Source organism: Hydra vulgaris, chromosome 13, assembly GCF_038396675.1.
Source record: "Hydra vulgaris chromosome 13, alternate assembly HydraT2T_AEP".
Taxonomy (NCBI): domain Eukaryota; kingdom Metazoa; phylum Cnidaria; class Hydrozoa; order Anthoathecata; family Hydridae; genus Hydra; species Hydra vulgaris.
This window is the reverse complement of record NC_088932.1, coordinates 45767650-45785838: the sequence shown is the minus strand read 5'-3', so window position 1 is coordinate 45785838 and position 18189 is coordinate 45767650. Positions and strand designations below refer to the sequence as shown.

The 18189-nt window shown below is 26.7% G+C and overlaps 1 protein-coding gene across 1 annotated transcript; it reads left to right on the top strand.

The window, feature by feature from the left end:
• The first annotated feature begins 4531 nt into the window (after positions 1–4531).
• LOC136089934 (zinc finger MYM-type protein 1-like) lies at positions 4532–17811 on the top strand. The gene is made up of 5 exons (XM_065816034.1): positions 4532–4615; positions 4703–4790; positions 8979–9056; positions 15125–15809; positions 16155–17811. The coding sequence occupies exons 1-5, from the start codon at positions 4532–4534 to the stop codon at positions 17809–17811; spliced, it is 2592 nt and encodes an 863-aa protein (XP_065672106.1).
• Positions 17812–18189: the final 378 nt, after the last annotated feature.

The window sequence follows — 18189 nt, the reverse complement described above, 5'->3', positions numbered from 1 at the left end:
AATGGAAAAAAAAAACATTAATGCCAATGTGTAAACATAATTTGTGTAGTGATTAAGTAATAAACATCTCCTCAGAGTCACGTCTATTATTACTTGCATTTCAATGAGGATCAGCATTTATAACTAGTTTATCCCGTCAGACAAACGTCATCGCCACTTATGCTTTACCCCGCGACTTACGCCTATTCCATACTGCAGTAAAAAAGGATTCACTACAAATAGCCAAAACCCAACCACACCCAAATTTGTAAAACACTAATATTTTTTTGATGATATGATAAGAAAAGTGTTGATCTACTGCACAATATAAATAATTAAATAAATCACTTAAACCACCGGTAGAAAAAACTAAGCACAATAAATTAAAATTCAAATAAAAACGCCAGAAACAAAACTAAAACAACTAAAGTGTGCAAACAGAAAATACTAATAAATTTTCCCCTAAGACCATTTAAACCACATAGATACTTCCAGCACAAATAAACCAAAAACAATCAAATGGCAATATACCTTATTAAAAACCCTTTTAAAATTGAATAAAACACAATAGAGTCTTCAAAAAACTCTAACGCTGTCATAGATACTTCATTCGAATTTTGTTAACCAATCTAAAGTTTAAGAAAATGAAACAACCTGCGCAACTTAAAATCATAACTAAAAATCAAGTAATATATGAAAAAGTAGAAAAAATATATACATCGCCTGCAAAAATGTAAAGATTTAAAAATGTAGTGAAAGATATAAGAAATTCTCTGGTTATTAATAAAAGACAAAATATGTGCATGTGAAAATTAAAACAAAGCTGAGTAATGAATGTAAGATAGTATAGCGTAAAGGTTCCATGATAATGGTAATAATATTAAAATCAGCGGATAAATAATATATTAAAAAATATTGTAATAAGATTAACTAAATACTAAAATAAGACCAGATAAATTTTAGCCAAATAAGTGATTAAAAAATTATTTTCGGGTGATATAACAATAATGTAAGTCGTGATATAAAAATGATGTACGAAGCAGAAAAAAATATAGTTTAGAAGTAAAGCTTTCTCTATGGTCCGAATTGAGAGTAACTTTGAGACCATATCTAAATCAAAATTTCCAAAAAGTAAAGCTATCTGTACGATCCGAAGTAAACATAATTTCGAGGCAATAACAAAACAACAATGAAAAGATGTCCATCAACAAAACATGTCGTAAGCCGCTAGTTAAAAACAATCGCTATTGTATATATATATATATATATATATATATATATATATATATATATATATATATATATATATATATATATATATATATATGTGTATATATATATATATATATATATATATATTTATATATCACACATGATAACCTCATATACATGACATACAAATCTATATCTACATTATAACCATACACTATCTATTAAAAGAAAATATCATCTAAATAAGAATGAGTTCAAACAAAGATAGAGTATCTAAAAAAATAACAAAAAGCATGCAAACGATGTAAACAGGCTGTATGTGCATGAGGGTGTATAGGTGTAATGTGTAAGTCTGTGCTGTTTGTCATTTAGTAGAGTCTTGTTGTTAGTAACCAGCATAAAAGATTTATCTCCTAGCTACACCAATCCAGCCCAGTCATATCTCCAGAAAACCATGATGGATTAAACACTTATGCATGGGTTTATAAATTAATACTTAAACATGGATTTATATTTGTTATCTGAAAGCATATGTCAAAGTAGTTCAATTTATTTATTATTGGTTCAACTTGTTTATCTTGTTTAGAAAGTATAAATACATTTATTAAAATACAGTTAAAAAGTGTAAATACAAAATTAAATATTAAAAAATAGTTTTTTTTTTATATTTTAACAAGTTATAGAGTAAAACCGGGTAAAACTGCACAATAAAAATTAAATGTTTTTTTTTTTTCTTTTAATTTTTTTTTTTTTTTTCGTTTTTTTTTTATTAGATAGGTATTAAAAGACAACATAAGATTAGGTTAATATATGTTAAAAAAATGATAATAAAATTATCGAAAATATTATATGTAAAGAAAAAAAAATTGTGTGGCTTTAGTTGACATTCTGATAAAACTGCACACTTGAGAAAACATTGAATTTTTTAAATTTTAACTTTTTTTTATTATTTTTTTTAACACAACTTATATTTAGAAAACTATATTTAAGTTTTTACATTTTTTGCAACAAAAAAATTTGGCTCTAACTACATATTTCTTTGGTAAACATGTTTCTTTGCACAACTGTGGAGTAGGTGCTGCAGCAGCTGTTGAAGGTGATAAAGCTGTGTCTGAGCAAGATAATGTATGTGCTGTGGAGGTTGCTAAAGTTGATGAAGGTAGATTAAACATTTATGTGATTGCTAATGCCTTATGATTTATGTTGCTTTTGTTAAGTGGAACTAAGCCAGTGTACTGGAAACCAGCGATTGCATGCAAGCGTGTAAAACATTTACCACTCTCGTACAGCAGTTTGAGCAACGGTGGAAAAGTTTGTGTATCTAAGTTCTTACATTTTGAGTCTTTGTATTACTTTGTAAGAATTTCTTTCCATGCTTGTTTGGCATGACAATAGACACCTCTATCCAATGGTTGTAGAATATGTAAAGAATGCTCTGGTAGACAAATCAAGATTATTGTGTGTTTTTTGCACATCAATACCGCTTCCAAAGATATGTGAGTTGTATGCCCATCTAATACTAAAATATGAATACCACCAATTTGCTCAGTTTCGGGTATAAATACTTATTTCAGCCATTCAATATATGTATCGTGCTCCAACCAATCTGATTTTGAAATTTGATATTTGGTGCCAACTGGACGACCTCTTGCCCAGTCAGGACAAAAGTTTCTTTTAGCTTTGTATATCGCAAATGGTGGTGCAAAATGCCCATCAGCGTTGCAGCGATTGCTTACAGTATAATGAATTTTTTCATTGTTACCAGTAAGTTTAAATACACTTCTTGTCCCTTTTTGACACAATACGGTTGCTTTGCTTTGATCACCCAAAAAAACTTTTTTATCACAACTCCAAATATGCGACCCAATAGTTATATCAGTCTGTTAATATTGCTTGGCAACGTATTTAATATATTGATCAATTATTTTTGGCGTACAAGAAGCTGCTCTTTTAGATGCTAAGTTATCCACTTTTCTTGTTGAAATTTCTTTTGACCATCTCTTCATAAAGGCTTTAAACCAGTCAATACCAGGCTTGCCATTTTTGAATAAGTGCAATTGATCTTTGTGTTTAAGGTAGCCACGTGCAAATTTTAGGATTTCATTTCGGGTTAAACCATAACCCCAATCACTAAGTAATTGGAACGCATGTACCATCAATCTTTCTGTTTCATTCAAGATTACCGTTGTTGTACCTGAGCCATGGAAGTCTTTGTTGTTGTTATTTTTGAGATCTTTGAGCATTGAGACTGGAACGCCATGTTTGAATTCAGTTTTTTTCAGTGATGCTTTATTTTTTTTCATATCAGTTAATGCGGCTAGTATATCATCTTTCTTGTATGCTTTTGTTTTTTTAGTTGACATGTTAAAGTGAGTGAGGTAAATTGAATTGAGTGAGTGATGATTATATTGAGAAATAATATAATAATTGGTTTTTAATGAGTAAGAGATCGTTATATTAACAAATAACATTATAGTTCATTTTTGATTAAACCGGAATTAACACTAACTTAATTAGATAAAGGTTGGCGCTTAGTCACTTTCTAAAAACTAAACTAAGTAATTAATCAAGTGTGCGGTTTTATCAGTAAAAAGAGTTTTTTTTACTTTTTTGATTTTTAATTTAACTTTTTGTTCTAGCTGCATAAAAATTATACTATCAAAAATAAAATTAAATTTCCAACAAGGTAGTGCTAAAACTATTTTTATATCAGTTTCGGTTCAAGCGCTATTTTGTTTGCAACAATAAAAATTATGCAAAAAGTTTTGACTCCCTGTTAAAGTGCATATAAAAAGAAAAAAGTGGAGTTGAATTGGTATATAATTTTATCAATTCGACTAGAGTTCTGTATTTGAATCTATTTTAGTTTTTTTCATAGTCATATCTGTTTAGTTTTTATTTGGTAATTTGGATCAGTGTGCGGAATGATATGGTGTGCGGTTTGACCCGGTTTTACTCTATCACTTTGTTGTTATAAAATGAAATCCACACAATATGTGGAGTAAAATCAATCATTTAAGAAATATAATTAACAATAATATAAGTATAATATATTCATGTTAATTTTGTGCTTGAGATTACTTAATGTAGCTAGACGGAATGGTTTTTATGTTCACTCAATGTGAAATAAGGGTTTTTCTAAAATTAATCATAAATCATTTTATGCTGGCACTAAAATAAAATCAAAATAAATAAAAAAAATTTAAAGTTTCTTTTACCTTCACTAAAACAATTTTAAAGTTTTTGTTTAAGTAACTTTTTTTTTTATAATTATGATTCTTTAGTTTAGCTTAGTTTTATTAGAGTAAAAAAACAAAATTTCAATCAACTAGCGTTAAAAATGGATGATTCTCCAAAGTGGTTTAATAAAGATGAATATTGGCATAATATGACAACAATTTCAAATCTATTGGTTGAAGATGATGTTGAAAATATAAAATATTTAAACTGACATATTGATGGTCTGGAAAATGTTACATCATCTTTGGAATTAATTAATTCTTTGAAACAGTACAGTTTTGTTGGGTTTAATAGTTTAAGTAAGTTTAAAGAACAACTTTTTTTAATTGGAAAAATAGATCTTGCTGAATGTTTATATGGTAAGTGTAACTATTTTTGTTTTTTTAAGTATTTATATCATACTATTACATAACTATTTTAATGTAATATATTGGTTTTAGTTGAGTATCAAGATTCAATAAATAAAATAAGTAATTCAATAAATTTGATAATGACTAGTTTTAATTAAAAAATTATTAATTATTATTTTACCTTAATTGGTTTATGAAATATATTGTTTATGAAACTTGTACTACTATTTTAAAAAACTTGTCACAAGAGTATTTAAAAGCACCAAATTAGTTGGAAAAAAATTGCACATGAATTTGAAATTACTCAGCACTTTTTAGATTTATTGGTGCTATAAATGAAAAGTGTTTTCATATGTTTGCTCCAGCTTGATCAGGATCATGCTATTTTATCTATAAAATGACAAATACTCTAGTATCGATAGCTATCTCTGATGCTAAGTACCATCTTGTTTTGATAAATAATAGTAGATGACAGTTGATAGTGGCTGACTTAGAACTTCATAAATTACATATGAATAGAACTTTATAAATTACAACAATTAAGATTTTTGAGAATTAAAAATTCCAGAAAATTCAGAAATAGTTCATAATTTCTATAAAATTTTATTTTTTTTACGTTTTTTTTTTGCAGATGATGTATTTAGGTTGAAATAATGTAGTATAAAAAACAATTTAACCGATAAACTTTATTGGGCTTAAGTGTTAGTTGAAAATTGATATTGCTGAAAGTAGGTTTAGTATTTCTCACAAACCATTAATAGCTAACATTGTAAAATTAATTGCAATTGCAAAAACTGTAGTTGGTCCATATAATTGTCTTTTTACAGAAAATTTTAGTGTTTTTGGTTGTAAATGGTTTAGTTGTTACATCAAATAACTTGGACATTTAAAAAAATATAAAGGACTCCTTTAAGATTTAAAGATTTCTTCAAAGTAAGATGTGATAGATTAGCATTTAGATATTGCAAACCAAGTAAAATAAATCTAAACTTACACATTTATTTGAAGTAAATATAAAAATAAAGAAGACATTGTTTTTTTAAAAACTTGAATTTTTAAATGAAAATAAAAAAATAAAATTTTTTTGACGTAAGTATAAAACTTTATATATCTTTACGGGAGAATTAAGTATACGCTATAAAGTTTCATTGGTCTTTATTTTAAATAAAAATTGACTTATTTTGATCTGGCTAGTCTTGTCTTCTTTATTAAGGTTTTATTAGTTAATGAAAATCTGCCATCTAATTTAAATAGAATAATGTTATATATAAAAAACAAGCTTTAAAATAATTGTTACAAAAAAGAATGTTTTAGTCATGAATAGAAATAAATTGTTAAAATAATTTTAAAATAATTAAAATAATTTTAAAATAATTAAAATAATTTTTATCTTGAGTTGAAAAAAAAATTTTTTCAACTTTAGAGTTTCTTTTTTTTACCATATTTTAATAAAAAGTCATTTACATTTAAATTTTTGTGGTTTTCATCTTTATTTTAAATTGGTTAAAACTTACCTTGATCTTTAGAAAAGTGTAAAATCTCTACTAACCAATTGAATTTTTAGATTTATTTTAAATCTGAAGTTTACTCTTATTAGAATATGAATGTTAGAAAGGAAATGAATTATTTAAATTTAATTTTAAAACATAATAATAAGTTCTATTATTTTTTTACATAGAAGTTTGTAGAAAATGAATTTGATGATGTGTTATAACTTATCATACTTTTACTTTTTCATAAAATGAGTAATGAAACGAGTAATGGTAACTTTTTCTGAATCCAATTGTACTTAAAATATCTCTATGCGTCATTCCATGTTTGTTGAATATGTATAAATTTTGAATGTTTAAAGTAGTCATTTTTTAATTACTACTTTTTCTTAAAAAAAAGATGTTTAAATTGGTAAATCGAATAAAAAAAGTATATTATAATTACAGGAGAAATCAAAAAATTTTATATAATATATTTTAATGTCTGTTTAAACTTGCTATAAACCTTTCATTGTGTTTTGAGATATCAATGGTACAGCATTTCTTATCAGGTGTTGCCAATTCTGCTAGAAATTTAATTTAGTTAAAATAAATTAGTTGTAAAAAATAATTAAAGTTTTATTGTTAGCTGTTGATCACTCTGGAAAATACAGCAAACATCATGAATTAATTATAATTTGATAGATGTAAATTCATAAAAATGACATCATAGTAATTTTAAAAAATTGATAGTTTGAATTTATTCAATACATTTAAACTGTTTTTGTTATTTTGTTTTTAAAGATAAGTGCAGAGGAGATTATGCAGAGGTGGAATAACGGTTTTTTGTGTTGGAAGTTTTTTGAATTTTTTGCTTCTTTGAATTTGAGATTTTTGGGACTTCTATTCAAACATTTTTTTATTTATTAATTCTATAAATGAATTATTTTATATTTTTGATAAAATATTTCTTGATAATAACCAAGACCACATTCCATGTTTAAATCAAAATGGTTACATAATGGTTAGTTAGACCATTTTAAACTTTATTCATCCAATTGTCATTCCATATTGAATTATGTTTCAAAAGTTTTAAGATAATTGTTTTCTTTTCAATTAAAGATATTTTACTTAAACGGTTAGTAACAAACATGGCTAAGTTTATGAAACCAGGCATCAACAAAATTAAATATTGAGAGTGAATGGCAGTATTAAAGAATTGAATTTTATATAATGAACTTTATAAAATTTAGAAGTTACCATATTTTTTTTCTCATCTTATAGTACTGTCATATACAGAATCTTACATGGTTTGATTGTTGTATTTATTTTACCCAATGGCGAAAAATGTGCTAAAGTTGAATACAAGTTAAATAAACAAAATCGGATAAATATTAATATGGAAAAAAAATGCATATCAAATTTAGGTTGTTGTTAGAAGAAAGAATACTTAATTGTTTGTCAAAACAGAAAATTTCATGCTTGTTAATTCCAAAATTTGTTTCAAATTTACATTTCAAAGGTCAACCGAAAGTATTTTTCAAGTAGAATGCACTTCTGTTGTTATTACAGGTATTTTTAAAATTACTTTATTAATTTAAATTCGTCTTTACACTCTGATTAACAGTTCAATAAAGTTAAATGTTTGTTAGAATTTTTATTATGATGTGTATTACTTGTTATATTTATATATGTTTCTTTTACTTATCATATGGATTCCACAACTACTCCTCCAATCATGGAATCTTCAAGTGTAATGAAAGCTAAATGGAGATTTATTTGATCAAACAATCCACCTTCATTAGGCAATTCTGGTCTTTTTGCACTGCACATAAAGACTGGCAGTTGCACATTTCCGTGTAGGCTGTTTAGCCATTGTGTGTAGTTTTAAATTGGACTTAAGCCTTTACACAATATTGAACTTTGATAGAAAAGACTTTCTGACTGCCCAGTGATTATCTAAAATTTTGCACTCATATAAACAATGAATTATAGTTTTCCCAGATTTGTTGGTAGTTCAATTTCTACTTTTTTTTTATCTGTTGAAATTTGGTAATTTTAAAGGGCAGCTAGGACAATGCATTTATCTTTTTATAGTTTTTCTTTTTTCTTCCTGATCAATATCTGTTTTTCTTGTTTCGTTATACTTCTTTATTGCTATAATTCTTTCTTTATTGACATCATTAAGGAGCATTTTTATCTATGTGTTTTATTTTATATATCTCATTTAAAAAGTTATAAATTAGCATATTGCATGATTAATGAATACATTTTATATATATATTAGATTAACTGTCTATATAAAGTTTGTATTTTTGTTTTATTAAAATATTATATTAAGTGATTAAACAATACTTAGAATCAATATAAAACTCATTTAATATGAAAAAACATGATAAATGAAACTAAAATAAACAATATGTAATAAAGAAAGCAAAGATATGGGTTTGAACCTTTTTGAAGTGTTTTAAAAATCTATAAAATGTAAACTTTTCTGCAAATAAAAACTTGACTCTTTTTTTGACATATACATACATTATAATCAAATTACTAAATGTGTTTTTTATCATTTGCTATTTTGACTTATGTCATTTGTATCTACCACAAGCATTTTGTTCATTTGCATTTAAAAAATGTACAAATACAAAAAGGTCAGACAGGTAATTGCAAAATTTTTAATAAGAGTAAGTGTAAAGAAAACAAGTCAATAAAAATTTGTTTTTAATAGAACAAATTGAAGAACTGTATAATGGCATTGTAGATCAATTTGATTTGAATCCAGGTGAATTCACTATGTGGTCAGGAAGTGAGTTCAATACTTTGATAGTTACTTTGCTGTTAAACAAACTTCTTGTATTATCAATGTTTTTATTAGGCAGAGTAAATTGTTGTGAATGACTTCTTGTAAAACATTTTCAGTTAGAAAAAGTAAAAAAAAAAAATTAGAAAAGAGTAAATCAACAAGATTGCGCACATTTTTTAAATCATAAAAAATTCAAATTTAACTCTGCTATACTCAAGAGATTCAAGTTGGAAAACAAGTCTTGATAGCTTATCAGTATATGCAATATGGAATCTATTGCAGACAATATTTGTAAAATAATTTTGGACTTTTTGTATCCTACTTATATCTTTCAATAGGTGAGTGCTCCAAACTGGAGTAGAAGATTCTAGTTCAGACTGCACAAAAACTGCAGGAATTTAATAAAATTTGAAAGTTGTTAACGATGAATAGTTTTAAATGTATTTAAGATATCAGAACAATGATTAGAAAACTTTGTATCAGAAGGTGATTTTAATATCCTGAAATGAATAATTTTTATATTGGTATTGGAACTTGATAAATAGGAATGAAAAGGTAAAAACCAAAACATTTGTTGGTTTTGATTGGTATAACTTGATATCATCTGCAAACAGCTTAATGCCACAATCTCCATCAATGCAATAAATTATATATTTAATAAAAACTAAGAACAATTTACAATGTACAGTTCCCTGTGGTTTTCCACTCTTTTTGCTTTTTTTGAATGTTTGGAGTATGAGATACCAACACACACATTGAGAGTAATAAGTTACAAGATTTTTTATCCAATTAAACAGTTAGCATTTAATATCATTTATTATATCATGTTGATATTAAATCATGTACGTATTACAGTTAGTATCATATCATGTTGGTATTAAATACTGTTTAATTTGGATTTAAAATTTTTATTTTTAAACTAATTAAATTTTTGCAAACATTTTAGTGCATGTGGATCTGTAATTCAAAAAAAAAAATTAATGTTATGAAATTATGAATTGGTTATTTTCTAATAGATAGTTTTTTATGCTTTTATCAATTCCATAACATTGCAAATGATACAGGTCATGTATACAGGTCAACGATGCAGTTCAAAAGTTGGTTGGTAGAGAAGGGTTTCTTTAAATTTAGATAAATTATGGCTGATTTTTGGTATATCATTTGTGGTCATTGATTTTTCGAATAAAATTGAATGAGGAATAGCAATAGTAGTCGCTATTGAGTTTTTGTAGCAATAAAACAACATAGTTCATAGGGAAATAATATGTTACTCATAGAGTTTTGACAGAGTGGAATATCTAACAGCAGACTAACACAGTTATCTGTGACAAAGACAGATGCAAAAAAACTGTTTAAAATATAAATTTTTTTTTGATAATCATCTAAACAAAAGGAATTTACAAGTGGTGCATCATGTAAATAACACTTGGACTTTTGCTTGACAAAAGAGTAAAACTTGTTAATATTTTCTTTTTTAATATTATCTTTCTTCTTATTAATAGTGCTTTTTTATCATTTTGACATTGTATAGGTGTGAGCCGTTCTTGAATTTGTTTAAATTGTGAAGGTTGGAATTTGTTTTGTATTTTCTCTATGGACTTTGGTATAGGCATTAAGCTTGTTTTAAAAATACAGTTGTAAAAAATAATGAAAATCTACATAGACACAGTTATCGTCAGGGTTAGGAAACACCCAGAGTTTTTAAAAAAAAACTAACCCAAATGGGATTTTTAAGGTATTATGGATTTTTTTAAAAACTGATCATAAATCCAAATTTTAATTATTGTATGTATATTGTAATTTTTTTTTTTAATTTTATAACTTCACCTTCCCATTGCTCTTGTGTCCATTACAGTCAAGGGATCATCACAGTGAGGGCACAGCGTGGATTTGAACCTCAACCTCTTGATTGTGAGTTAAATGTTTTATCACTAGTCTATTACCACATTATATTAAACACAAAGTGTAATATTATATATAATGTAATAATGTGCACAAAGGGACTTCTTCAAACATAAATGGTGTTATCTAATTGCATTAAATTTCAAAATATTTTTGACTAAGAGAAATCTTGATAAAAATTATTATGGTAACTGAGTTATTCAAAGATGTTAAGACAATATAAATGTTGCAAAACTAGTTTTTGTACTAACCTAATGTTCTAATGTAACTAATGTTCACCATGTTACAAAAATTAGTTTGCACAAGTTTACAACTTGTAATCTACATGTTTGCATAATAGAAAAAAACTGTTAGCCTAATTGCTACAATTTTTCTAACAGAACAATATACTGTCCAGCTTCCTGAAAAATCCTTGGCCAAAACAACACTATGCGGTAAATGCATAATTAATTTTCTAATTTCATATGAGCATATTTGCATTTTAAAATGAGATAAGAATGAACAACTGATTTTGGGTGATATTAAACTCTACATAATGTTTTTATTTTTTAGATTTCTTTTGCAAGTGGATTTGTACCTAAGCCTTGATTAATTTTTCCTGGAAGGCATCACCCCTGTTTTGTTCCTCCAGGTGATCATATAAGTAATTGTTTGAAAAATTAACTTTCTGTTTAACTATCAAGTCTGGTTTGTGCACCATGCTGTGATCTCCTAGTTTTAATTTTTTTTATGTAGTGTTCCTAATGGAATGTTTTAGAAGCCTTCCTTATGATAAACTCATATTTTTTCACTTTACTTATAGCTGCTTCTAGTTCTTCTTAAGTGGTACTTGTTTTATAACATCGGCTGTTATCCCTTCTTTTTTAATTTTGAGACATATTTCCTAAATTTTGCAGAAAAAAATTAAGTTCTTGGTAATAAAATGCCATTTTAAATAAGCAAATAATTAGATACAGACAAGCTATACCTATAATTTTTACTTTATTAGAACAATAGGTATCTTAGTTTGATGTGTAGCAACTTTTATGATGTTTTGATATGTGGTTCTTGAAATGTAGCTTGATAAGTCACTTAACTACCCAAGCTACATAACTTGCTGTTTATATGCGGTAGAGAAAAGCTGAAAAAGGAAAATTTTTTGTGCAATTAAAAATTAACTTTTATATATTATATTTAAAGCAACTGAAGTTTTTTGTAAGCATATTATGAAATAATGAAATAAAGATCAAATACTAAAATATCAAATGGTATATCTAAAATGCTTTTTCAGACATTTGAGAGCAGAGGAAAAATATTTATCAACTAGTTATCTCTTGTATTTTGAAATTTTGTTAATGAAATGAATTTTATTTTTTTTATAAACATTTAACTAATTTGCGCTAACATTTTAATATTTAGTACAGTAATATTTTTCCAACTTGCTATCTGAATTAAAAATTAATAAATTACCAACTTGCTACAAAAAATAATTGATTGGATTCTAGATTGTTTTGAAAGTAGTTCTAACTAAGATTATTTCATTGTAATTACATTTAAAAACCATTTTGTATATATATGCAGTATATGCAAGTATATTTGCAGTAAAAAAATCGTATTTGGTAATATAAAGAAATTATAGCAACTAAAATCAATTGTAAAGTTAAAAAAAAACTTTTTTAAAATAACCTAAAAAAACCCAATTATATTTGAATTTTATTGGGGTTTTTTTAGGTTTTTTTGGGTTGAGTTTTTTGCCAACCCTGGTTATCATGGATCCTCAAATGACAATCTAGCTGACCCAAGAAGACCATTTATATGTAAAGATAGCATACACATCAAGGTACCCTGTTATGCAAATTTTGAAATCTTTTAATTTTGTCAGTGAAAAAAATTGTTCTTTGATTTTCTCCACATAAACTTTAAAGGATATTTTAAACTTTATTTTGGTATATATTTAGCTTGCTTTATTTTATTAAAATGATTATTTTATAAGCATAATTTTGCGTTTACTCATTATATACACAAAAGTTTATTTGTTACTTTTCTTCATCAAATTTTTTTTTCTAATTTGTTAAGTTTGAAAAATTGTTCTGAAATAGCTCCAAGCTAGAGAGTAAGTGATTATAAGGCTTTTGTAATTAAAACTTTTATGAGTTAGTTTGAAACTTTTAAAATTGTTTTCATGCTATTTAATTTAAGCAAACAAATTTTTATTACTGTTTTATTTTGCTTCAAGTTATATTTTACAATAGTTAAAAACGCAACTATAAAAATACTGTGCAATAAAATGTTCTTTTGTATTTAGAATTATTTATTTATTTTATTTTTAAAAAGTTTTTAATTTAAAATATAAAACTAAAAATTTTAAATAATAAAGTGGAAATAGTTCTTAAAAATTATTAATGTTATGTAGCTTTTTGTTGTTGTTTTTTATTTACAGGATTTTAATGAAATTCTTATAATGATCATGAAGTAAATAACGAAGTTTTTTACCTTACAGGCACTTGCAAAAACATAATGATTAATAATCTTTTTTTTTCTTTTCTTTTAAAATTGTTAATGCCTGATTATGTAGTACTAAGAGGCTATTTATATGAGTCGCAATAGCCCAGTTAGCTGGGCAGGCTCACTTAAATAAGACCTTGTCATTTTTAATTTTTACCTATAAAAATTTTTTTCCATATAAACACAAACAAGTGAGCCAGCCCTACTCATGAATTTAGCTGATTAGATAAAATAAATTACACTGATTTTTTTATCCAATCAAAAATATTCCCAATTGTTTTTAAAACAACTAATTAAATAAAAATAAATATCCATAATTCCAATATAAATTAAAATTGCAATGTAAACATGAAATTTCCAAGTTATTTTTTCAGTCAGCCTGGCTAAGTGGGCTGGGCCCACTTAGCCAGGCTGACTGAAAAAATAAACAGCCCCTAATTGTATAATATATAATAACCCAGGTCACTGATTCTCTGATTTCCTGTTTTCATAATTAAAACACATTAGCAGTTAACTATAATAATAAAAATGAATTATTTTTACGCGCTTTAAATAATTAATCAAATAGTTCAGGTGTCAAACGAAACTTTGATTCATCATCCGTGGAAACATTTTAATATCAGTTATAATAAAATAACAAGTTATTATCAAATATAATTGAAAAAAAAATCAAAAATTTTACTCTACAAAGTAAATAACTATTTAATTACAAATATGCAATAAAATATATATTAGTATTATTTCAAATGAATATATTCTGAGTTCTAGATAAATTGTTTTTTAAACAGTTTTTATATTGTTGATCTCAAAATAAATACAATTTTTATATGAAAATGGTAAATCAAAGACATTCCCAATTGCTTTTGAAATAACCAATTAAATAAAAATAAAATGTGTAATGTAAATTAAAATTCCGAAGAAAACATTAATCATTCAAGTTATATTAATATATATATATATATATATATATATATATATATATATATATATATATATATATATATATATATATATATATATATATATATATATATATATATATATATATATATATATATATATATATATATATATGAAGACCTCAGTGGAAAAACCGGCGTTGTCACATTTAAAAAGTATTGAGAAAGTATTTATTGATCATTAATAAAAGTCTTTATTTAAAGCAAATGAAAGTAAGCAATTTAAAAAAATTTATATTATAATTATTTTATTTAAAATTTATTCAAAAACAAAACATTTTGTAATTTTTTATACAATAATTTTTTTTTCTTTGCTTTAAATAAAGACATTTATTAATGAGCAGCAAATACTTTCTCAATACTTTTTAAATGTGACAACGCAGGTTTTTCCACTGAGGTCTACATATATATATATATATATATATATATATATATATATATATATATATATATATATATATATATATATATATACAGGCCCTATCAGAGGGGGGGCCACACGGGCCATTTGGCCTAGGCCTCGACCTAAATAGGGGCCTCCAAATTTTTTCGGAAATTTAATATATTTTTATTAAATTGTGATAACATGAGCAATTACATAAAATTTTAATCAATGTTGAGACAATATTTTAATATACTTAATTAGTTGATTTTTAATACACATTATTATTTTAATTAAATTATTTGTGTTGTATTAAGTTTGTTCTGATATTTATTTTAATTCAGTCATTAATAATTGTTGTTTGCAGCAAGATCGAAAACTTTTAAAACTAATGTCATTGCTAAATTTAAACATGAAGAGAAAATTTGAAAGTGGTGCATCCAAAAGGCGAAAAAGACAAAAAATTGAAGAAGAAACAAAGAGCCTAAAGTCAATAACATCATTTCTAAGACCACTGGAAAATCAAGCCAACCCAACACACGGTAAATCAGATATTGAAATATCCGGAACTACATCTTCTGAAAAATCAATGTTACAACAAAACAAAAATCCCCAGATAGATACAAATGTGCAAGACATCTCAAATACAACTTGTGTCTCTGAATCTGGAATTACAGATTTAGAAAGCTTGGAATCAAATTGTGAAAATTCATTGATTCACCAAAGCAACAGTCAGCAGAGGGAAACAAATTTGCAAGCCATCTCAAATGATAATTGCATCTCTGATTCTGAAATTTCTTATTCAGAAAATTTGGACCAAAAATGTGAATCAGATTGTTCTAATATATCAAAATTGATTGTGTCTGACATTGGCACTGTTGACAAACGAAATATTACTCAAATGCAAGAAAGTTTCCAAACAAACTTTTTAATTCCAAACAATATTCCACGAGATTCTTATAATCACGCCTTTCCTACTCGTCTGAGATCAAAAATTCTTCCCAATGGTGAGATATGCACAAGAGATTGGTATTGCTGGAGTGATGTGCAACAGTCATTCTATTGTGGACCCTGCTTTCTTTTGAACAAAAGTGATTCCAAGGTATCCACCTTTTCAGAACAGTTAGGTTGGAATATCACCCGGGGTTGGAGAAAGTTGAAAGACCGAATACCAGCACATGAAATGTCTGTATTACACAAACAAATGTCAAATGGAAATCAGCTAGTAGAGCAGCCATCAGAAAAAGGTCTATTGATAATTTACTAATAACAGAATTGTCAACTGAAACCAGTAATTGGACAAAACTTCTTGAGCGCCTTTTGAACGTCATTCTTTTTCTTTCTGAACGTGGGCTTTGCTTTATTTGGTTCCAGTCAACACATTTATGACCCTGACAATGGAAACTTTCTCGGAATAATTGAGCTCCTCAGCAAATATGATCCAATTTTATCAGAGCATGTGAAAAAGGTCCATGAATCTCAACTGAACAAAAAGCGCTTACAAGTTCATTATCTGTCCACCCGGATTCAAAATGAATTAATTGAACTCTGTGGATCTTTTGTTCAAACCAAAATTATTGAAGAGATTCAAAACACCAAATATTTTTCAATTGTTGTTGATGCAACACCAGACTGCTCTCACAAGGAGCAAACAACTTTCATTATCTGTTATATAAAAATTGATGGATCTAAATTTTCCATTGAAGAACGGTTTCTCTATTTTGACGATTACTCAAAAAAAACTGGAAAAGAAATTGCAGCAAGGATTCTTCACGTTCTAACTTTGTTGAACATAGATTTTAAACTGTGTACTGGTCAGGCATACGACAATGGTCCAAACATGGCTGGAAAATACAAAGGTGTGCAAGCAGTTTTGCTAGAAGAAAACCCAAACTGTATGTTTGCCAGCTGTGGAAATCACACTTTAAACCTTGTTGGTGTTGACTGTGCTGAATCATGCAAAGAAGCAATTCTTTACTTTGGAATTGTGCAGCAAATGTACAATTTCTTCAGCAGTAGTCCACAAAGGTGGAAAATTCTCAAGCAACATGTACCTGCTTCACTACATGGTATTTCCAAGACCCGATGGTCAGCAAGGATTGAAGCAGTAAAACCAGTTGCCCGTCACTTGAATTCACTGAGAACAGCTTTAAAAGAGCTGCAATCTCTCAATCTCACAGTATCAGCTCAGTCAGAACTTCAGTCAATTCAAAAGTATTTGTCAAAATTTGAATGCATTGTAATGTCATCTTTATGGATGAAGCTCCTCACAATGATTCACCAAACCAATCTTATAATTGAGGCAAGAAATGCAACTCTAGATGTTGAAATGGAAAACATTAAAAATCTCATGGACAGCATTCAACAGATTCGTAAAAAATGGGATGTTGTTCTGAGTGAGTCAAAATTAATTGCAATGAATATTGACATTTCACCAGAATTTTCTACCACTCGAAAGTTGAAAACACAATTTGATTCAGAACAGCACTATAAAATCAATGTATTTTTTGTAATAATTGGCTCTATTCTAGCAGGTCTTAAACGTCGATTTGAGTCACAACAACAAATTTGTAGTATTTTTGGATTTCTTTGGCACTTCAACAAGATGAGCAATGAAGAACTACTCAGTGCCACAACAAACTTTCAAAAAAAGTACCACAAGGAAATACTGTCTGATATTTCTGATGAGATAATCTTTCTGAAACAAATTTACTCCACAAACTTTACATCAGATTGCAAACCAAAAGAATTGTTTCAAGAAATATTAGAACTTGGACTGTCTGGTGTTTTTCCTAACATATCAATTGCTTTGCGAATTTTTATCAGTTTGCCTGTCTCAGTGGCTTCAGGAGAAAGGTCTTTCAATGTGTTGAAACAAGTAAAGAACTATCACCGTTCAACCATGGGACAAGAATGCTTGAATGGACTTGCAATGTTGAATATTAACTGTGATATTGCAAGAAAACTCGATTTTTCAACAGTTGTCAGTGCATTTGCAAAAGCAAAAGCAAGAAAAGCTTTTTTAAAATAAAAATTATTACTAATTTGCTGTTTTTTTATTTATTATGCAATGGCAGTTATTTTATGGTAAGGGCCTCAAAATTTGTAAATGGCCCGGGCCTCACTCAGTCTCTGAAAGGGTCTGTATATATATATAAATATATATAAATTTGTAAAAAATCAGTTGTCAAACTTTTTTCATTTTCCACTGTGTTTCATCAATTAAGACTCATCAGAAATGAATGTTCAAATTAATAAAACTTCAATTTAAATCAAAAAAAAAATTTCAAAAAGTCATCAATGTCTTAGTGACTGTAAATTTTCACACTTGTGAAATATGCTGATACTTTTTTTAAATATTGCTATTTTTAACAAATTTTTTTTCAAATTAAATATTATAATATAATTA

What these genes read in the sequence shown, in the direction of transcription:
- LOC136089934 (XM_065816034.1), top strand. Translation starts at nt 4,532, where the DNA reads ATGGATGATTCTCCAAAGTGGTTTAATAAAGATGAATATTGGCATAAT. An exon ending in ATCTATTGGTTGAAGATGAT is followed by an intron (nt 4,616 to 4,702) that starts GTTGAAAATATA and finishes TCTTTGAAACAG; the next exon opens with TACAGTTTTGTTGGGTTTAA. An exon ending in TCTTGCTGAATGTTTATATG is followed by an intron (nt 4,791 to 8,978) that starts GTAAGTGTAACT and finishes TGTTTTTAATAG; the next exon opens with AACAAATTGAAGAACTGTAT.